Consider the following 22,722-nt stretch of genomic DNA (forward strand, 5'->3'; position numbering starts at 1 on the left):
GGATCATCAGCAGGTGAGGGTGGATATGTATATTTATTTTTTTCTGGGAGCTTTAGCCTCAATTATTTAGCAGCGTATCATGTATGTAGCCTCATGTGCGTATTTAAGGTCCTTTTAAAAGGATTTTCATTTTAAAACTAATCTGGAAACATTCAAATTCATTTTTGAACAAACTAGCTCATTTAAGGCGTAGCATAAGCTTATGAAGCTAGCGACAGCTGATTAAATCAACTTGGAAGAGTCGTCATTTTCAGCCAACTAAATCCACAAAATCACTTCTTCTTCTTCTTCTTTTTAAATCGCTGCAAATTGTGAGTGATGAATCTGCCTCCATTATCATCGTAAACGTGTGCTGAGAGAACAGAAGGCTTGACAGGAGCAGTGACAGTAGTTAAGAGCGGTGGGGATTAGCGAACGGTCAGAAGTCGCGAAAGCAAACTCCGCTTAAGTTTGCCGTGGTTACCGAGATCAAAACCGACTGTCACGAGTGAGGAAAGGTGGTCGTGAAATATTGACTCCTCATGCCGCTGCTGTGCTTTACAGGTGCTGGAGCAGTGGGAGTCCCAGCAGGGCCAGAGCAGCCCTGCACAGACCAGCCTGTCAGCCCCAGTTATCCCCCACCACGCCCCCTTCCCAACCCACCATCTTCACAGGGCCTCGGTCCCAGACTCAGCCTCCGAGGCCTTGGCCCTGGCCCTGGCTAAACCAGACCCCTATGACCTTTATGAGAAGTCCAGGGCTATCTATGAGAGTAGGCGTAAGTACCAGAGCTGATACTGCAGGTGTAGCATTGTGACAAAACACTGACGTCAAATGGACTTCTAATTGGAAGGTGGAGAAGTGAAGATTCACTTCTCTTTTTCTCGTTCACAGATTCTTTGTTGTTGTTCGCTTTTGAAGCTCCACAAAACAATTAAAAAAGCGTGTTCGAGTGAGCTGCCTCCTTCTATCAAACTGACAGATCTGTTTCAGCCCAAACACTCACTAATTCCTCTTATTATCTCATTTGATCTTCTGTTAAATGGCCACACAATCCTATCAGCTCAGTCTTTTTACTGACTGGAGGGATCTTTACATTCAGACATCGACATCCTGCCGGCTCGCGTCGCAAACGGGGATGTGTTCATGAATAAACACTCCATACAGCAGCTGGACATAATGCTTTGGAGCCAGCATTATTACCATCCCCGGACTTGTAAAATGTGGAGAAAGTCGTTTTTTTCTTGTTAGGATATCATCAGGATGCACCATAAAAACTCTAACGGCCTGTGGGAATTTTAGGCAGTATAAACTAGTATATATATGTTGTTTTTTATGGGTGTATGTGTATTCGGCGCTGTAGCAAGGATTTTAGAAGAAAGAAAGAAACACGAGGTCGTGACTCCCAAGTCACCACAACACAAGTTTACAAATGAATTTTGACTTATCTGGATCTTTCAGTCTTTATTTAAGTTCATTTAATTCAATACGCTGCCTCTAGATTGCATCTCCCAACATGAAGGTTTAAATGCTTTAATATCATTTCAAATCCTCCTGCACCTTTTCTTTATGAGCCTAAAGTAGAGTCCACTAATGTTGCCATCAAAATATCAACCGTGTGTATGTTTTAATTGTATAATATAACGTCCGCACAGGTTGCCAAAAAAACCCAAATTCTCATAAAATGACTGAGAAAATGATCGTTCGTGTCCAATACTAGAATAATCTGATTAAATACTGACCATATGTAAGATTTCAATTGATTTAATAGTGGGAACGTCTAGTTTTATAAAACCTATAAATTCAGTATGTGTTCAGTATCTTTAACAGCAGCTGCCTGTACAAGCCTGTGTTTGTACGGTATGTCAAGGCTGGTGCAGCTCAGGATTCAATGATAGCAGGAAATATTACTACAAATGTGAATGAAGTCTTGTTTTGCGTGCGGCAGCACTTTGTTGCAGGTTTCTTTTGTTTTCTCTGAGGTGGCCACGGCTGACGTGAGATGGTAAACGTTGTCACAGACAGGACTGGTGTTCATTCTTGTGTTATTCAAGAGGACGTGGCTGTCGGGAAGTCTCTCTCTCTCTCTTCTCCTCATGTACAGTGATCAGTGTGACACTCACTGTTGTCTTCCTTTCAATAAAAGGTCAGGGGTTGAGTCTGCTGAGGCTCAGCAGGGAATATAGGCACAGACAGATTTTTAGGAATGCTCTATTTGCCCCCTCTAGCTGGTGCTGGTCTGCTGGTGGAGCGCTGTGAGCAAACTCTGCTAATGTAGATTCATTTCTATTTCATAGATGAAGGTCAGCATTTATGTAAACAGGTTGGATATAAGGATCAGGCCACACAAACCACTGCCTCTAGTGGTAGAGGCTGAAAGCTTTTCATTGGAACTACTTTCTACTAAAGAAATAGTCCCTTTTAAGACTTTTCACAGTGTTATCTGTGGATTATCCAGAATAACAGGTCACTGATTTTGGAAAGAAATGTGGCAATTGGTATTATAGTATTATAGTAGGTGGCAGAATTGTTAGAGACACATACACACAGCTGTGATGTCTGACCTTTTATCTGATATACGGTAGCTTAAGTAGACCAAAACATCAATAAATCAATAAATATACAAGCTGTACGTGAGACTGCAAAAAGCACGGTTTAAAGTGTTTCACCTTTGTTACTCTCCAGCTCACTCAGTGTTGGTGGTTTCTGTGGAAACAGCTGTGTCACTCCTCTCGTCTGTAGCCGTGATTTTTCTTCCTCCCTTCTCCCTGCTGTGTCCCAGCAGAGCGCTCAGTGTGATTAAAACGGTTACAATTGGAATCAATTTTTCATTCTCAGCCTCTTGCCTGCGATCGAGTTCATTTTGCAGATCATGGCGTTGTGTGAAGCCCCTGATTGCAGATCAGTGCTTGCATCCCACCTCACTCTGTAAATAAGAGATGGGTATATTACACGCCGTAAGCACTTCCTGACTGTTATGGATGATGCCGAAATTCTGCGGTGACATTAATGCTGAGGCAGGGCCGTTCTGCCTTGTTCTCGCCTTTGTGGGAGATTGTGTTTGCTGTCTGTGTGTGTGTGTGTGTGTGTGTGTGTGTGTGTGTGTGTGTGTGTGGGTGGGTGTCTGCGTATGTACAACAGTGGTGCCTTTTTTTTGTTTATGGCTGCTTTCTACATCTTTTGTTCTAGAACCTGGCCAACCAAGGACAGTTTTTCCTGTGGACTCCTCAGGTAAAAAAAAAAAAAAAAAAAAAGCTCTGCAGGGACACTGTTGAAGAACTAACTGCCCATAACCTGAAGACAATATAAGGCAATAACAGGACTTTAATGGTGTCTGTGGTCTTGTGTTGCGCTCAGGAGCGGAGTACCAGGACATGGAGGTGCACCTGCGCAGACAGAAGTCCGGCTTCGGTTTCCGGGTGTTGGGCGGGGACGAGGCCGGGCAGCCTGTGAGTCCGGAGACGCGTGAGAAGGCTCGTATGGCGATGGGCGTGGAACCCTGTCATTTTCTCCTCTCTAACCCGCTACACACACACTGTGTACACCTAACCCCTGACTTCTGACCCCTGAGAGAGTGCTGGCTCTGGCTGCTTTGATGTCTTTTGCTGTCTGTTAAAGTAACAAAACAATATTTCAATCATGTAATTGAGCTATTTATGTATCACTATAACCACCAACTTAACACCCACTGCATGTGACACTCACAGACTAGTCCAGCGTCCAAAGCGGTCCTCTCCTTCCTGTGTGTAACAGTCTACATGTAATAACAGATTTTGATCGGGGCGATCATCGAGAAGAGTCCAGCGGACCTAGACGGGCGCTTGCGGCCCGGCGATGAGCTGCTGTTTGTGGACGGGATCCCGGTGGTGGGGAAGCCTCACAGATACGTCATTGACTTGATGCACGGGGCGGCGAGGAACGGCCAGGTGAACCTGGTCATCAGGAGGAGGGTGCAGGGAGCAGGTGAGCTCATAGCTGTTAAGCTAACATAGTTTTTAGCTTTAATTTACTTCATTGAAGTCAGACAAATCCTTTTTTTTTTTTTTTTTTTTTTTTTTTTTTTGTCATCTTTTAGCCTTTATTGATGTCAATAAACCAGAAAGGGTTATTTGTGTTGGATTATTTTTTTGTTACACCTCATAGCTTCCCACTGATGCACCTCCATGAAGCAGTTTTACAATATATTTGAAATACTGAGATACATATTTACTTCTAAATACAAAAGACTTTTTTATTTCTATTCTATAGTTTCTTTATTTTCAATAAATGACATTTCGGGTGGACTTTTAAAGGACTCTGTGAATCCAGCTTTAGGATAGTGGTTTGTGAATTGATCTCACGGGCTTACTCCTCACTCCGTTCTCTCTTTCACTGAATTCCTCTCTCCGTTCCTCTCTCACCTCTCTCTCCTTTTCTGTTCACTGCTACCGTTTTTGTCCCGTAATGATTCAGGAAACAGCATTTAATCAGTCAGAAAACTGAAGCACTAATCTCTCGCTGAGTAATTACACCCAAGCCTTCCCAAAAAAAAAACACATTAGCCCGCTCTTGTTCTTACACACACCGTTGCTCTCTGGTCCTCGTTCAAGTTTCTTTTGCATTTCAGCCTGGAGACTGGGTTTGGCACTTCCTCCCTTGAACTCTGGCCTTCCCTGTTCTCATTATTATTGCCCCCCCCCGCCCCCCCCCCCCCACACACACACACACACACACACACATGCACACACTCTTCTCACCAATCCACTTCCTCCCACTCCTTTCCTCCCTCTCTGTCAATTTCTTCTCACCAAAGGCTATACTGTCTGACTCATGCCTTGCCTCTTCTGTGGCCCTTACTTCCATCCTAATTGTCTGACTCCCACTGGCGCTTTGCGAGGTGTCAGACTCCGCTCTCTGCTCCGTCCGCCCCTACGTCCGCCTGCACCCACTATCCCACAATTTACACGATTCTTTGACTGTTTGTCTCCTCCTAAAACAACTGTTTGGGCACTTGTTGGTGTAAGGGAACACTACTATGTGTACCTTTTTTTTACTGTGACAATTCTCGCTGTGACTTCGCATTCAGTAAGCTGAAGTAACAGTTTAAATTCATAAGAGGAAAAACCACAGCACTGCTTCTCTGTGAGCTATCAAAACAACAACAGCAGCAGAGGGTTTGATTGCTCCGTATGCCAGAACGCATACACACACAAAAAAGCAAGATGTGCAAGAAGCTGCTTTTGCTCTGGCTGGATTGACACGATGCTGCATTTTAATGATTTGTTTTACCACATTGTGACAGTTGCTTCTGCTTTCGTGTTTTTTTTTGTTTCTGTCTCCTGTTTTGATTCCTGATTCTTCACAAGGAAGAGATTCAGCTCCAGCTCGTGCAGTAATAAGAGGAGGAAGAAAAGACTATACTGAAAAATTAATTGTTTTTGCACATGCAGACTCATCCTTAGATTCTGCCAAAGCAGTTATGTATCACATGGGGAATCTTACAGCACAGTGTGGGGAATCTTAAAGGGGCCTTCATTTATAAATAAGAACGTGAGCAAAGCAGTGGTTTCATTTAAATAACAAAGACGCAAAACTATCTAAATTTAAAAGAAAACAAATATCAGAGAAAAGTCAAAAATATGAATATTGATTTGTTTTTCCGTCCTGCCCCATTAATCATCTCACGACCCCTCTGGTTTATCTTGCGACCCTTTTGAGGAGCCTCGACCCCTAGGTTGGGAAACCACTGGACTAAACTAAATAACTGATCACAAAGTTGTTAAAATCAGCTCCACCTCCACCAGTACAGTGTAATAATCTGATGTATAAGAATAACTCAGTCACAGGAGACACTTTTCTGCCTAATTGATACTTTCACTTATGATACTTTGACTAGTTTGTATTAATAACACGTCTGTACTTTTACTTAGGTAGCATTTTGATTGTATAACTTTTAGTATTGTCACATTGTTGTATTGGGACTGTATACAACAGTCGTACAACAGTCGTACCCCTCGACTGCAAATCTAAATATATTTCTGAATACTTCTTCCAGTACTGTCTTTGTGTGAACACTCAGCTCTCTACCTCCCCCTGCAGGTGAGTCCTGTCCGGAGAACGGCCGTAGCCCGGGCTCCGTCTCCACGCAGCACAGCTCCCCACGCAGTGACTTCACTTACGCCAACAGCACCGGCACTACCCAGGCGCCCAACGCCGCCGGCACTTCGGACAGGACGTCAGCCGCCAACACGCAACCCAGTGACGTCATCATCAATCGGAAGGAGAGCGAAGGCTTCGGCTTCGTTATCATCAGCTCGCTCAACAGGCCCGAGGCAGCCGCCGCCAACAGTGAGTCCAGTGGTTGTTTGAGTGGCGTTTGATTACGGAGTTAAGTAGATGCTTCATCGTCAGTCATCCTCTACTCCGCATAACAAGAGCTTCAAGTGCTGAACCTCGTGTGAAAGCTCTCAGACTCATAAACTACAACGTAAACTCACTATACGCTCTTAGAGATAAAGGTGCGAACTAGAACCATATAGGACTCTTCTGCTTCTCCCTGTAAGAGAATCCGGCTCCTGAATCTGAAACCCTATCAGAGGGTGGGTTATACCTAGAACCATCTGTGAAAGGTTCCACCAAGAACCCCCCTTTAGAGAAATACCATTTTCATCTTCTTGTTAATTAGTGTGCCTGTCCATATAGGCAATGTGCATAAAAACAACCTATTGTAATTGTATATGAGAGCACAATACAAGAAGGGTAGCATCATTATGAAATCATCAGCAATACATTTGACTTTGGATTGCTAGTGTGCCATTGGTTGAACTACCGTGTGGCAATGGTGGGCCGCATGCAGATACCAGTTCCACCCAGAACTCTCTCTGGTGTATTTAAACAAGAACCCACCCAGAGGGTTCCACCGAAAATCCTTTCAAAGGTTCCATCTGGAACCCGCCCAGGGTTCCTCTTGAGGCTCGTAAAGGATGATGTGGTGCAGCGCAACCCACAACAATCATGGTTCATAACCACAGTTTCTGGATCTTTTACCCCCCCATGCATTTAACAATCCTTGCAAAACTTTTTTCTTTCCGAATGTATTTTTTGGGAGGAAAAAGGGTTCTTAATGGAACTTATTGTCTTATAAAAGAACCTTTCAAACAAGTGTTCTTCAGAAGCAAATGGTTCTGGGTAGAACCTCATTCCTTAGCGTGCATAGTGTCAAGAAACGTGCCAAACTTAAGTATAAGAGGTCATGGCTCCATGAAAAGTGAAGCACCTCTCATTCCATCTCCTCAATTATACATGTCCTCCCACGGTACGTCAGTCACACACATCTCCGCTATGCTGCCGAGAGCATCAGCGCATCGCCCACACACGTGAAAAAAAAAAAAAAAAAGCTGGATGCCTTACGTAAGCTTGGGGTGAATAGCAAAATGAGAGAGACAGAGACATATTCAGTCAGTCAGTCAGTGAGTGCTGTGTGTGCGCACGGAAAGGCGTAATCCTCCAATCTGCTGCCGAGCGCGTCTTTACCTGCAGCGCGTCGTGTTTGAATCCTCCAACAGCTGTGCCCCATAAAATTGGCCGCATCATCGAGGGCAGCCCGGCCGACCGCTGCGGGAAGCTGAAGGTGGGGGACAGGATTCTGGCGGTGAACAGCCAGTCCATCGTCAACATGCCGCACGCCGACATCGTTAAGCTGATCAAGGATGCGGGCCTCAGCGTCACCCTGAGGATCATACCGCAGGAAGGTGAGAGAACACGTGGTCACACACACACACACACACACACGCACGCGACACGTGGACATGTCAAACGAGGACTTTGAAACCGCGATACTTTGGCAATGATTTATGATCGTAATTAAATGCTCCATTAAATCAAAGTTGTAATATGAGTTCTGCAAAAATGGGATTCTTTTTTTTAGATGAACTGTCACACGTCACATGAGTGGTGTCTCTCCTGGACGGTTTAGCCTGCTTCAACTGCTGCTGTTTCTTACTGCGGTTACATTCATGCAGAATACACAGTGACTTTGTTACTTTAAAATGTCAGTTTCTGAGCGATTCTTCTTGTACTAATGCTGAAATCACGCTCATGTCTCTTTTAATAATGGTTGCTTTGCCTCCTCCTCTTTATCTGCTCGTCTGTTGTAGGCTTTCTCCTTCATGGACGTTTATTACCTCGTTATTTAGAGCTACATTAAAGATATCCATATAGAGTTTTTGACTATTGCTAGTAGTGGAGTGGGCTTCTGTTTTGTTGGTATTGTGCATGCTAGTAGTGCGATTTACACTCTGATGAACGCACAGAGAATTATCACCCAATCTGCAGCGGCTTTATGGAGCTTTATATCCAGTTCCAGCTCATTGTTCAGCGCTCCTGTCCACAACTTCACTCTTTTGACTCACTCTCACCGCTCTCCTAGCGACGTTTTCGTCCACAGCAGGCATCTGTTTCTGCAAAAATAAGCTCTAAATATCCACTATAATCTACCTGCTCAGCACCAAAGTGCTGACAGACAAATTCACTGACTAGCTGGTGAACATAGTGGAGCATTTTTAAGCTAAAGAGACAGATATTAGTCAGATAATAAAGGAAGTTAAGTATCAACTCCCATACCGAACAATGCCGTAGTATTGACCTGTCAATCACAGTAAGCCCCGCCCTAAAGCATACCCTGCTTTATGGTCTGTTTGACTCTAAATGGACCGTAATCTGCTAAATGAACATCATGCTGTATTGAAGAAGACTTGAAACTAGAGATTGAGACCATGAACTCCTGTTTACAATGTTTACTGAGGGAATAAATCAAGTCAAGCAGGTTTAAGCATCAAAATAATGATTTACTTTTTAAGTAAAGCTTGGAAGTACACGTTGTGATTTGATTCTTTTTGAATCCCAGAGATCAGTAATCCCCCATCAGCCCCCAGCTCAGAGAAGCAGAGCCCCATGGCCCAGCAGCACAGCCCGAAGACCCAGCCAGGCGCCGCTGCCTCGCAGCCCAACCCAGCGGTCGCAGAACCCAACCCGACTGTCGGCCAGCCCAACCCGATGCCTCACCAGAGCCCCGTGACCCAGCTGCCCGCCCCTCCACCTCAGACCTACCCCCACGAGAGCAGGTAACACTCCGTTGATAAGGATTCCAGGTTACAGAGCGAGACCACCTCTTCTCAAAGTGGTAAACAGTTCAAATGAAAGCCGTGTCATCCTCACGCTATGTTTCAGCGTCATATTTGCAGCTGTCTTGATTCACTGCTGCAGTGAAGAGTTTTTGTAGACGAACCCTTCTATCTGTCTCTGGGGCAAACTCTGTTCCCCTGAGACTACAGGTATGAGTGAAGCACAGAACTTCATCCCCTTGTCCCCATTCTCTCTACCTTTCATTCATTTTTTTTTTTTTTTTATATATATATATCTATTGTCATCGTTTCTTTCCCCTCTTTCTCTCACTAACATTGTCTTTTTTTTTCTCGTCTCCTCTCCTTATTCATCTCTCACCCTCTCTCTTTCTCCTCAGCTTGTTGTATAACATCACTTAACTCTTATGGACCGCTAAATTATTTACATAAATTGCGTCTTTGTCGAGATCCGTTGAATATTTTACCAAGAACTACAGGGTTCCAAAATCTACAATGTCATTGCATTCCCCCTCTGCTTTACGCAGTACTCAGCACCGCCACCCCTGAGATAACTTGTTTTTATTATAAACATTTTATGCGATGTGTGGAGAAAAGCAGTTTAATTTCCCCACTTAAGTCTTGTTTAATGGTTGTCAGTGCAAACCAAAACAAGCCGTCTCTATCTGCACTGGGTGACCCAGCGGTTTGTCAGAAAGCATTATTTTCACAGCCCCGAAACCTAACAAGTACTGCAGCGTGCCCGGAGATAATGATGGCGGTAATAGAAGGCCTCCTGGGATTTCTTCCTTCATTCTGATTGGTCTGTTAGTTACAGGTCAGAGGTGAAGGCGAGGCAAGATGTTAAACCAGACATCAGACAGCCGCCGTTCACAGATTACCGACAGCCGCCGGTGGATTACCGGCACCCTCCTGTGGCGGACTACAGGCAGCCCCCCACGCTGGACTACAGACACCCGCCGCTGCTCGACTACAGACAGCTAGCTACCGACACCAGGCAGTTCACCATGCCAGACTACCGGATGCCACCAGTCCAAGTAAGGATGGGTTTTATTAACAAAAACATGACATAAGTCAAAAAACAAACGGAGTAATAAACGCAAAACAGAATACAACACCAAAATCAATACATATCAACGAATAACAAAACGTTAAAGACATAACAATAACACATAAGAAGAAAAGAAATGAATTCATTTCTTTTTAAAAGAGAGACAATATAAAAGGTTATTCCTTCTTCTTTGGTACAAATTAATTTCATCACTGTGGTGAAAAACATTGTCTGTCTTTCAGGTTTATTACAAAGAGCAATTATTTTCAAACATAATGTTCTTTTAATTAAAAGCAAACTTCTTACCAGCCTTCAGCTGTTTTGTAATATCATTTCTATTTGCAAGAAATCCCACCAATATAAAGTCGAATGACGTTTAATTAGCATTCTAAACTGATTGATATTAAAGGAGTACACTCTAGAAACTTTACAAATACATATTTTCCCTGACAAAATAGTCAGATTGACAATATGACTGTCTGTCTGATAGCATCACCCAATATCACCGGAAAAAAAATCTTCTGAACCTCAAACCAAAAGGCAATAACAATATTTACAACAATATCAGAAAAGATGTGCTGTTGGCTCTTTTCCATGAAACAACGACACTCACCTGACTCAGCAATAATCCAAATCTTTAACATTTTCCTTATAGGCAAAACATTGTAGATCGTTTTTAACTGAACTGAACCACATGCTGCTACAGCTCTGTATACTTTGCTGTAATTCTGCTTACGGTTGACACTGTCTGCCTAAATATATTACATTCTTTATATTATATTACATCCCAGCCAACTAGAAGTAAAGAATGGAAACTTCAGAGTGAAATACAAAACTGTATGTGTGTGTGAAACTGCCCTGAGAAAGGCTGACTCACCAGCGTTAGTTGGCTTGTTTGTGTTAGACAAAGTGCACAGCTGACACACACTTCAGGATACTTTAAAGTCACATTTTAAATGTTTACCTCTTATATATGTATCTATTATAGTGTTTTGTTTACCTTGCAGTCGCTCCATTCTTATGCACTTATTTTTCTTTGCTGAGTCCTGAGACTATTTTCCGCTATAATGGCTCATTTTCTCCTCAGATAACATCGGCTCTAACGGGATCTGATCTCTGCTCGTCTCAGCTTTCACAGGACTTCGACTTCTTCACGGTGGAGCTGGAGAAAAGTGTGAAAGGCTTCGGTTTTAGCATCCGCGGCGGACGGGAGTACAAGATGGACCTGTTTGTCCTACGACTGGCCGAGGACGGACCGGCCATCCGCAACGGGAGGATGAGGGTGTGTTTCGATGATGTCGTTTCCTTTTAGGAAGCCACGACACCCCATTTAAAGATTAAGCTGCTTTCTATCTTCTTGGATTACATGGCAGACGCTCACTGTAATTGTCTGATGTTATCAAAGCTGCAGCAGCAACTTTTTCAGAGCCGATTAAGAAATAATCTGTCAAAATAGCGCAGAGATGGGTCGTCCTTTTTGAGTTTTTTTAGAAGTTTTTCTCCTCCCAAGTTCCTAAAAAAAAAAAAAACATCTCTCCTTTGCATTTAGTAACGGATAATATTTAGAAAGATAAAGATAGATAAAACATTTAAGTGGGCCAACTTAAATTATACTTTGCTGTTTGGATAGCTGCACAATTCTCCCTCTAGCTATAGTTGCTACTGTACTATTCGGTCAGAGAAAGCAGACGCATATTTTCTGAATTTATAAAGATGTAATAAAGCCCTTAAATGTTCTCCTCATTAGCTCCATGTGTTTTGCTGCTAGCAACATTAATTGCAACTTCAATAGCTGTCAATGCAGAATGAATCCACCTCCTGCTTTCTCTTTCTCTCTTCTCTTGCATGTCCTCTTTATGTGTGGAGCTGATGCATCAGTCTGCGTTACATTCTTTATATGCAATGAACCCGTTAAAGATAATGTGTGCAAAATGCCCCCGGGGGAGATATTACTTTCCTGCCTCGTTGGTGTAGTCGATGGGAGTCCAGTGGGCCTTGATGCAGGTGGAAGAGGAAGATTAATCCCTCTTGAGCTCCACTTAAATTCAGCATATAAGCTGCAGTGAAGTCTGATCAGTGGTGGAGGAAATATTCAGATCCTTTCCTTAAGTAAAAGCACCAGTAAAATAGTATAAAGTAAATGTAAAAAGTACTTAAACTTCAGAAGTAATTTATTTCATATTTTAGTGTTAGATTGTTGATACTGATGTATTATGTAAATGAAGAATACTGATGTTTTTTTATATATTATTTAAAAAATGGCAAAATCGATGCAGCAGAATCACAGATAAAATCGTTCTTATTCTAGCTTCGTGTATCTTTCTTGAAAATCAAAATCTGAAACGGCTGTCAAATACACTCAGTGGAGTAAAACAGTATTTTGCAGAGTAGAAGTACAACGTAGCACAAAATACTCAAGCCGCACATGAGTTACTTTCCCCCACTGAGTCTGATTTGTCTCGGATGAATCCAGACAGTCGCTCTGCTGGTGGGATATTGAAATAAACTCGACGCCTCGCCGTTGAGTCGACTTCAGAGAACAAGGTGCGGAGACCGCTTTGATCAACGATCCTTGATCCATGCAGTCGAATGCAGAGAGGAATCAATCTGCATTTAACTCTAAGTAAATGTGAGATATTGGGTAAAAAGCATTTGACATGCCTGTCACTTTGGATCGGAGTGGCGCTCTGACACGTTTTAAGGTGCAGAAACCAAAAGCTCTCTTGCACCGTGACTCCCTGCAGTCTCCCTGACACTCTGAGCTTAATCCAAGTCATTTCTCCTCAACAGGCACTTTGTCACATCTTTAAGAAGGGAAAAAAAAAAATCATCTACTTTGATCCTGCTAGTCACAAACTAATCAGTAAGGAGCGCTAACAAAATTTAACAAGCGTTTTTTGGGGGGTTTTTTGGTCCAAGTGGCAGTGCGGAGGCTTTTAAGAAAATTGCACGAAGTGATGGGTTATTATGGGGAATAATCATTCAGCACATTTAATTACCTCTTTGAGCTTTAAACCTTCAATAAAAGACGGAGTCGTGCGTGAGCATCGGCTGATTCATTTCCACCTCACGCTCCCGGTGCTCAGCATTCACGTGCCGTCCATTCAGCTCCCTCTTTATTAAAGATGAAAATGGAGATCACCCTCCGCTGCTGTAAGGAGCCGAGGAATAATGATTGAACCGTCCTGCCTTCCACCTCTCTTCAGACCACTGCAATGACACATAATGACTCCCCCTCTCTTGACTCCAGTCCGCTCCTGACTTTCAAATTGCCCCTGCCATTACCGCAGGACTCCTCCATTTGTTAGCGTAATTGGCCGCCGTGTTTTTTTGTCCTGTTCCCCGTGAATCCTCCCCCATTAGTCAACCTCGGAGCCGACTCTTGATGGGCCAAGAAGTGAGGGGGGGGGGGGGGTCGACATTTGACCCATCCGTGTGGTCACAAAAGGGTGAAGTGGCCCAGTTAATATTTACATTAGCTGTTAACTGAGCTGCTGCAGTTATGGCCAGGTTATTAGTATTCATCACAGTGGGCTAACATGTTCCATATCCGCCCCCGTGAGAAGGGTCCGCCTTAATTCCATTCAGATTTTATGTCGACATTACTGCCAAAATGAATTATAACTGACAGCAGTTCATTGCTGGTAATGCTTATTAACACTTCCAGAGGCCCCGTGGGAAAGCCAGTGAATTATAGATCCATAGTGATCCTTATTATTCACTGTCGTCCATTATAAAAGAAGCTTATTAATATTCCATTTTATATTTAGTGACGGTGGGATCATTTGCAGACCTGCCACATCATAATTGGCTCAATCTTAGCATGAATGCAAACGCCTTCATTAATCTGCTCCTCTTATTTTCGCCTTTGTGAACTTGACCGGTAGGTTTTTGCAACAATGTAGCACCTATTATAATTAGATTTTAGTGTTTCATGTAATTGTTTCTACAGTTAACACCTTCCAAGGTTCCTTATACGCTTGTTCATACACAAACACGTCGGTCTATGCTTTAAGGTTCTTAACAAGCTCCGTTATTCACATTGCATATTATATTTTTATTTTCAATACAGATGTAAAAGGGTGCAGAGCACGTTGGTGCTTTCCATTGGGTTTTTTGTCCCCGTGCGTCACAGTAACTGGTCAAAGAGCTTTAACGATGCTCTAAAATCTTTAAATGCAGCTCAGGTCCTGATCCAGTGCTCGCTGTTTACTTGGCTGCTCTGAGTGTTTATCGATGACTCAACAAAGTTCCTTCAAGAGTTTGGCAGCTAAAAGACTGCTTTCGTCCTTTCGACACCCAACTTAGTCTTTATGGACCTTGTTTTTTTATTAAGATTAAAATCTGAACTAAATACATGTCAGTCTGCACATTTCCCCTCTGACAGATTCTGTCGTCCTCTGTCACACACTTCCTGACGCCCAGGTTGGGGACCAAATCATTGAGATCAATGGAGAGAGCACCCAGAACATGACCCACGCCCGGGCCATCGAGCTGATCAAGTCTGGAGGCAGGCGCGTCCGTCTTCTCCTAAAGAGGGGCACGGGGCAGGTCCCAGAGTACGGTAAGTACCCACGCAGAATCCACATCAGCTGTTTGTCTTCAGGATCATTTCTTACCTCTACCGTACTTTGCCTTAATATCACTTTACCTCTTGATAACTTTATTCTAGCATGCATCATGTTAGATCTTCTGTCTTTATCGACTCTGTACTCGCTGTATTCTGTATTTCACTATGCTGTTAAAAAAACTAAACATATGTCTCTTCTGTCTTGACTAACATCAGTTTATCTTCTGTCCATTTCAGTGACCCATCACTAATTGATTGGTCTAGGTTGTTACTTCCCCTTCTATAGGAATGGTATCTTCCAGTCTCTCCATGTGCATGAAAAGTGACAAGCATGGCTCCCCCTATTTCTTCCTAATGGGCCCCACTAAAGACACGGTTTGTGATCATACGAATGCTTTTCTCTTCACGTAACCCTGGCTTTCTGTGCTGTGGTTTTGTGTGTTGTTTTGCTGTAATCGCCTATTCGGGATGCACTTAGCGCTTTCAGATCAAAACAACTTACTTTATAACCTTGGACACCCTCGTACGGTTGAAGATTTGACATTTTTTACCTTCAGAAATAATCAACAGAAATGGCTCAGAGCTCCAGGAGGTTGTAAAGTTAGTGAACATAACTCTCCTCCTGACCAGCAGATAAATCAGCAGCTACCTACAGGGCCCCCCCCCCAAAAAACAAAAACAAAACAGTCAGCCAGAGGAGATCAACGTGAAATATTTTCGCAGATTATTTACCCGGCGAAACCTCGGCGCGGCACGAACTGGGCGTGGAAGGGCAAATTTGTTGTGGTGACACCGCGGGGTAATAAAGCTCCGAAGCGTCGCTCCCTGTTCTGCACCAGCGCGGCGCTCACTTGTCCGCGTCCTCCCAGTAGAGAGAAAGACGTTTCAGGGGGAACGCCGCGACACCAAAGCCCCCCCAGCCGATACACATTCATCAGCGCTTGGCCTCGCCGGTCACCTTCCAGCACTTAAACACAGGAAATAGAGTGTGATGGTGTTTCCCCGTGTCGCCCCTGTTCTTCCGGCCAAGGGGACTTAATCTCTCTGTGTGGAGAGCTTTTGTAACACTTGCCTTGAGGTGGTTCTACAGCCTTGAAATATGCGCACAGGGAGTCTTACTGTGGTCAGCCAGAAGACACAGTCCTCCATCATTAGAGATCTGTTGAGTCCCCCCCCCCCCGCTGCCTAAAAGCAGAGGCAACATTTGAACCCACTCGGTCTGTTCTGTGGGCGCTTGATTCAGCATTTCATCAGCCCTTATTTTATATGCATACTGGAAGGTTATGCAAATCACCTATGGTGATTAATCTAGCTATTTAAAACATTAGCATACTAATGTTCAAAGGAGCAAGTTATTTTAGTCTCAGGTTGCTGTTTAGGAACAGCTGAATGCAAAACGAAGTAGAAAAATTGAAGAATATGTTTGGCCATAAAAATGTGGTTGCTGGCATGTGCATGAATATTACCGTGTGCCTTGTGTGTGTGTGTGAAGCACTGTGTGTGTGTCTGTGTGTGTGTGTGTGTGTGTGTGTGTGTGTGTGTGTGTGTGTGTGTGTGTGTTTGTGTTTGTGCCTCTATCTCATGTTAGATCTGCAGCACATATTTATCAAAGGCCTGAGAGTTACAGCACAAAGAAAAAAGCGACGTAGTAGAAGTTCTTTGCTATACTTATATCAAAGTGACACTCCAGCAAACTAAAGGATGACATCCCATAATAAATGACATGTATGATCAGAGGAAAAGAGGATTTAGAAATAGAAATCCTCACATGTTCTCTGTAATGGGGTTTTCTATAGAAGTCTGTTTTATTTCCAGGGCTTTAAGTTCATTCAAGATATCATTACCTTTAGTTACTTTCATCTCTCGTCAGACCTTCTGTTCCAGGTGAACGCCCACTCAATGCCGCCAGTTTCTAAGGCACACTTCCCATTAAAAACTTTCTCAAGCCCAAACCCAAATTATATATTAACATTTCCCATCTTCTTTCACAGCCACAGAAGTGCTTCACAACTGTTTTCCACAGGCGGAATAGTTCAGTTCTTTCCATGACTAGTAAATTGACTTACGGACACAACTTTATACCTTTTTAGCATTTCAAAGTGGCCATAATCATGTTCTATGTAGCTTAGCTTGTTTCAGCTCATCGTGGTTTTTCCCTCTTGTGTTTCACTCTCTCAGAAAGTTGTTTCTGTCACAGCAGGCAGCTGTTCTCTAAAAGCCCGCTACACACCGCCCGTCCAGCACCAAACAGCAGACAGACAAAGTTAGCGGTTATCTAATGAACGCAGCGGAGCATTTAGCAAAGAGACACATATTTCCCTCTGGAGTTAGTAAATATTGGATATTGGAATATTGGAGTGAATAAGGAGAGTGAATATTGGATTCGCATTCATCAGACGGACACAAACGTGACTCCAAATGAATGCTAATGCTGCTCTGTCTCTGCTGGAATGTAATTAGACAACTGTTTCACTTTTAAATTCCCCCATTTAAACTTATAAGGTGAGGATTTGTTTGTGTCGGGTTCACAGCGTTTGCACTCAAGTGGCTTATTGCAGGGTTAGAATAATGATGAGAACAAGCCCGCGTCTTTTATGCCTCTCTAACAAAGAACACATTTACATATTGTAGCTTGTGTTAAGGCGACTCGGCAGAACCGTGAGCACACCAGAGCTTTAACACAGCGCGTGATGAACACAGCCCTCTATGGACTCCAGTGTAGCAGGCATGCTGTAGGAGAAGGACTGTGGAGATCCAGGTACTCTCTCCGCTCTCCCTCTTAGTCCCGGATCTAATGTGCTCCTGGCGCTGCTCGGGGATCTGCTCATAATTGGGTCTCGTGGCGCCGGTGTAGCTGGCCTCGCCTCTGAACCCAACGCCCAGCCCGCTGAAAATGACTGATGGCCGAGGGACCGAGACCCATCGGTGCAGAAACAGAAGCTAACAGTCCGTGAGAGTGGAGAGTTGTGGAGGAGAGCGCTGTAGATTCACTGCAGCTGCTGCGCTGGAAACAGACTTCTTCAGGCTTAGGAGAGAGAGAGACGGAGAGAGAGAGAGAGAGAGAGAGAGAGAGAGAGAGACGCTCTGGCCCCGAGGTTTCTCATTCTCGCTGTAGCACCACCCTATTGGGCACATCATCCATTTCATTAAACCGGTTTTCGATTTTCCGCCAAGGTTTTAGATTGTCCGGGGCTTTAAAGAGAGCTATGGGAGGCAGATTGATGTTGTCTAAAAGTAGTGTCGCCCTGTGACGCGTTCGGAAGTAGGTTGTAGTGCTGCACTGAAATTGACTTGAATGCTTTAAGCTAGTAGAATAGGAATGATTGCTGTGTTTATTGTGTTTGTTCTGATGTAGTGCTTGGTTGTGCGGTGGCATGCTTTTAAGCAGAAGGCATGTGTGGTTTTCACATGTGTGTGTGTGTGTGTGTGTGTGTGTGTGTGTGCTCCAGATAATGCCGTCCCATGGGATGCTCGCCCTTCAGCCTCCCCAAGCCTGTCGGAAGTAGCCCCTCCCATCGACAGCCTTTCCATGCCATCGCCTTCATCTCATCTGGCCCCCGACCCGCCTCACCTGCCGCCTCTGGACGTCCCGCGAGACCCGGTGGCACGAGACAGCAGGACGGAGCGTTCGAAGAGCCCCCAGAAGGCCGAGCTGCTGAGTCCAGATCCGATCGGCCAGGGGAGGAGAGCGGCTTCAACCGGCGGGAGCGGCAGAGCCAAGAAGGAGGGTGGCAGGTCCACCCACGTGGGACACAGGGTCCAGCCCACTACTGAGGGGGAAGTGGGCAAGGAGCGGCAGAGCGGGGAGCCCAAACCTCCCAGGAGCACCCGAGGGAGGTCCAAGGAGAGAAGTACCGGGGACGACAGAGAACCCACCGAATCTACCAGCAGCTCCAAGCTCCCGCACACCAACGGGAACAGCGTCATAGACGTGGAACGGTACGGCGGCGGGCAGCAGCAGCAGCAGCAGGTGGACTCGGAGCTGAGCAGGACCAGGCCCAGGGAGCTGGACAGGGGCCTGGGAGAGAGCCGGCCCAGCCTGCCCAGCAAGAGCACCGGCAGCGGCGGCGGCGGCGCGGCGGGGAGGAAGGCCACGGTCTCTCCCGGGCCTTGGAAGATCCCCGGATCAGACAAGCTGCCCAGCACACTGCGCACGGGAACGTCCACGCTGAGCAGATAACACCGCGGCTCCAGCAGAACACAGCGGCCCACATCTGGATGAAACCACCACACCTTCCTGCGCTCCTTCATTCCCCCCCACCCCCACCCCCCTCCATATCCCGTTCTCCCACAGAGTCAGGACCAAGGGGGGACAGGGTGATCTGGACCACGTGTTTTTAGAGTTTTATTTATGATACTGTACTCTAAATTATTTTAAGAAATATTTTACACCCACCACCTTAAGAACTGGAAAATCATCCACTTTTTAAAAAAAAAGTAATGGAAGAGCAAGTAGAATGTGCGTTTAGCGCGGCGGGGAATCATTTAAGGGACGCAAACTTTAAAAGAACTATATTTTGATTTCTCCCCCGAGCAGAACCGGGGGACAAAACATGCAAATATAAAACACCTGACAGGAAGCAACTGTCGACTGGATATCTCTCTCTCTTCACAGCGGAGTCTCGTTTTATGAAATGGAATGTTGAAAAGAAAGTTTGCCTGTTTTTGACGAGAGCGAATGGATCAAAGAGTGACAGCAGAGATGAACTCAACAGAACTTTGCCTTAACAGAGACTGAATGGGCCTGAATCCATCTTGAATAATCTATCAGATGATTACAGACATAGATATATTATAATGAATATGTGGGATCATTTTTGTAAATAAGATCATCTTTAAGCGGAAATGGATCTCTGGTCCGGTGCTTCGACGAGCCACACGGACCAGAACTTCCACCGCACCGACGTCTCCCTTTTCTACTCTCCCGTTCAGCCCTGTGATTGCAGTTTGGGGTCTCGGCAGGCCTGCTGCTGCTGCTGCTGCGGTTGACTTCGCGATCTTTCTGCGCTTGAATCATCCCGAGTTCAGCGGGGGCATCATGTCAGTCCATTTTTCTCATTTCTGTGCTTAACGAACAAAGCCATCCGCGGCGGTGGTGTCCGGCCGGACGGCGAGAGAAGGCGCTCGCGTGGTACCGACCGAGGGGCAGAGTGCCTTAGACTGACGGAGAGGTTGGCTTTTAAGTCAAAAGGTTCAACTCCAAACCACTTAAGAGGGTCAAAACAGGCTGCTATACAACATCCACTTCACAGATATAAATAATAAACTGTATTTTTTCAGATACGAGTGTGATACGGTGAAATATAGGATTTATTTCACAAGCTTACGTGTGGAAATAAGTCCATTGACAGAGCTATGGGTGGTCTATATGTGCAAGTGGTTCATTTCAGTGTAGTCGCCATTGCTGATTTCTTAACGAGGTCTGACTTTAGTAATTTCCATGAAGAATTTCTCATAAGAGATGCACAGAGCGCCCAAAGTCCAAAACAAACTCAAATCTGATATTGAGTCGTCAAAGAATCGATCTCACCTGGTCAAAAGCTTGCTCGTCTAACAATCTTTGACCTGGATGAGAGAATGCAGTCGATTTGAAAATGAAACCTTTCTATTATTTCCAGAGAAGAGGTCTCACCCGGCTGAATCTGATTCGTTTTAAGTGGTTCTCGGCTCCCTGAGGATGAGCTACAGGGGGAGTTGGACTCTATTCCAAGGTATAAATGTGAAGTTTTACATTTTTTATACAACCTGTCAATTGACATTTCGCTAAGCCCTGCCCCCCCCTTAGATACTGTAGCTTGTCAGGCTTTCCATTCTGGCACATACTGCAGTTCACATTGACACGGCAGGAAGATTCACTACTCAGAAAGTCTCAGTGAGTTCTGAAACAGAGAGTCCTTGATTTCAGACTGAAGTAAACAAAAGCAGCTGAAGAACTGTCACAGATCATATCAGATGTAGCTTTCTAGATAATAAGAAAACTGACTCATTTTAAAACAGCTCGGTCTTAAATATCCACTTGATGCTACAGACATGAAGTTGTGCTAAAAGAGGGTAAAGCTACATATCCCCAGGCAAAAAGTTAGCATCCTCACCAGTTGATCTACTTATTGCAAAGAAGAACTAATTAAATATGATAAACATGGTAAGATCAGCCTGTTATTTGAGTCTAGCCTCTGGAGTTGTTTGTATTTTTCACTTTCGGTGTCCCGGGAGAAAAGTCTTTTAGGATGAGCACTAAGTGAAGAAGTTGGTAGCGGTAACGCTCTCAGCTGACGCTGGATAGTGAACTTCATTAATCAAATCAACAGATTTTCAGGACAATTAAGCAGCCAGTGAACTAGTGAGCGGGACGTGCTGCAGGTGTGATCATGTCCCGCTCACTAGTTCACTCTAGCTCCTGTGATTCTGGTTTTGGAAAAGAAAAACGATTTAAACTCTTAGATTGCTGAGTGTCGCACACACACACACACACACACACACACACACACGGCTTAAATCCAAAAAAGCCTGACAGGTCTGCAGTGCCTAGTTACAGTCGCTAAGCTGTGATTGAACACTTGATGTTCGGAGCAGGGTTGTTGGGTTTTTTTTTTTGTTTTTTTTACGCAAACTGTCAATTTTGAGCTCAACAAATCTTTTCACAGCGTCCGTATCCTCTCTGCAGATGTGAAAGTTGCCTGGCAATCTTTCCCTCCGAATGAGACGACGTCAACAGGAGAGGAGAAGAAAAAAGAGCCATAATACCAGAACAAAAGTTTCCTCTTCTACCACTGCTGAGAGAAGTGCAAACAGTGTTTAAGGAATGAAAGAGCAAAGCGAGACCAGTCATTATGTTTGCCATTGTGATCCGTAATTACACAATGAATAAGTGGGCTGACTTTAAAGCACAATCTCTCTCAGGCGGTTTGGGAATTATTAAGGCGGAGAAAAATCATCAGCCAGGCACAAACAGCTCAGACCCTGTGTCGGTGTAGAGGGTGTGCAGGGGCGACGTCACCCAAAGAGGCCCAGAAGTCCACTTTGACATTAGTCAGACTGAATGCTGCCTGCACACTGTGTCATCACGCATCATCTGACTGGACTTCTTCTTCATTTTATGTTGGAAGCAGAAACAGAAAACAGAAGAAAAAAAATCAAATAAAATGTGCGTATGTTTGCTCAACCTTTGCACAACTCACTGCTTCCCACATCTGAGCTGTCTCCATTCAGCCAAAATGTAAGTAGTTTGCTACAGAAAGCGACAAAAAAAAAAAAAAAAAGACAAAAAAACTCATCTAGAGGTGTAAAAAAAAAAAAAAAAAAAAAAAAAAAAAAAGGTGTGCGTGTTGAAATAACAGCACTTATAAAGTCCCACCCAAGCGGCTCAGTATCACTGTGTAGTGTTATAGCAGTGTATAGACCCTGAAGAAATATCTCTATAAATATGACTCCGTGTACTATTGATGGTCACAAAGACTGTAAGTGGAGCAACTATTTTTATGAAATGCAACACTATGGATATATTAACTTTTGCAAAAATCTTGTTTACCTGTATGATATTCTGAAACGCTGTCAAAATAAAAGAAAATCTTGACACGACATGAAAGATTGATTTAGGACGTGCTGCTGTGTGATTCTTTAAGGGTGTCTGTTTTCATTCAATTCACAGAGATGGCTACGGCTTTACTTTATCGCCCCTGTTCAGCACTTATGCTTATTACACACTGTAATGTCGTTCTAAACTAGACTTGCAGTAGAAGACTTGGTAGTACTGAAGAGGAACTGAACTTCCTGTGTAAAAAATCTGTGCAGTGTCCCTTTAATTTAAGGTCTACTTACTAGATCACTTTCAGGTGAATCTCATGGCCTTCATCAGCGGATGTAGTTTTGCTAGACAAGGTGAAAAATGAGTTTTACAAAAAGATTGTCAGGAAGTTGTTTTTAAAACTGCTTGTGAGCTTCTTTCTTGTCACGTTTGTACTTGTGTAGTGTCACTATTTGGCCACATGGGGGCATCTGGTAAG

The 22,722-nt window shown here is 44.2% G+C and overlaps 1 protein-coding gene across 13 annotated transcripts in view; it reads left to right on the plus strand.

Annotated features, from left to right (window-relative positions):
• Positions 1–22,310, plus strand: part of magi2a (membrane associated guanylate kinase, WW and PDZ domain containing 2a) — a 188,755-nt gene extending 166,445 nt beyond the window's left edge. For 3 of the 13 annotated variants that reach the window (XM_068717292.1, XM_068717299.1, XM_068717298.1), the window contains 11 exons: positions 544–757; positions 3,169–3,210; positions 3,337–3,452; positions 3,750–3,942; positions 6,058–6,306; positions 7,524–7,709; positions 8,864–9,080; positions 9,910–10,135; positions 11,237–11,431; positions 14,575–14,713; positions 18,169–22,310. In XM_068717292.1, the coding sequence (XP_068573393.1) occupies positions 544–757; positions 3,169–3,210; positions 3,337–3,452; positions 3,750–3,942; positions 6,058–6,306; positions 7,524–7,709; positions 8,864–9,080; positions 9,910–10,135; positions 11,237–11,431; positions 14,575–14,713; positions 18,169–18,899 (2,508 nt within the window). In that variant the 3' untranslated portion in view covers positions 18,900–22,310. Of the gene's footprint in view, positions 1–543; positions 758–3,168; positions 3,211–3,336; positions 3,453–3,749; positions 3,943–6,057; positions 6,307–7,523; positions 7,710–8,863; positions 9,081–9,909; positions 10,136–11,236; positions 11,432–14,574; positions 14,714–14,956; positions 15,095–18,168 lie in introns of those variants that run through there. The other 10 variants (XR_011103532.1, XM_068717300.1, XM_068717303.1 and 7 more) reach the window with 10 other exon arrangements.
• Positions 22,311–22,722: the final 412 nt, after the last annotated feature.

Source organism: Cebidichthys violaceus, unplaced genomic scaffold, assembly GCF_023349555.1.
Source record: "Cebidichthys violaceus isolate CVI_PGR_0920_01 unplaced genomic scaffold, fCebVio1.0.p SCAF_21, whole genome shotgun sequence".
In the NCBI taxonomy this organism is placed as follows: Eukaryota; Metazoa; Chordata; class Actinopteri; order Perciformes; family Stichaeidae; genus Cebidichthys; species Cebidichthys violaceus.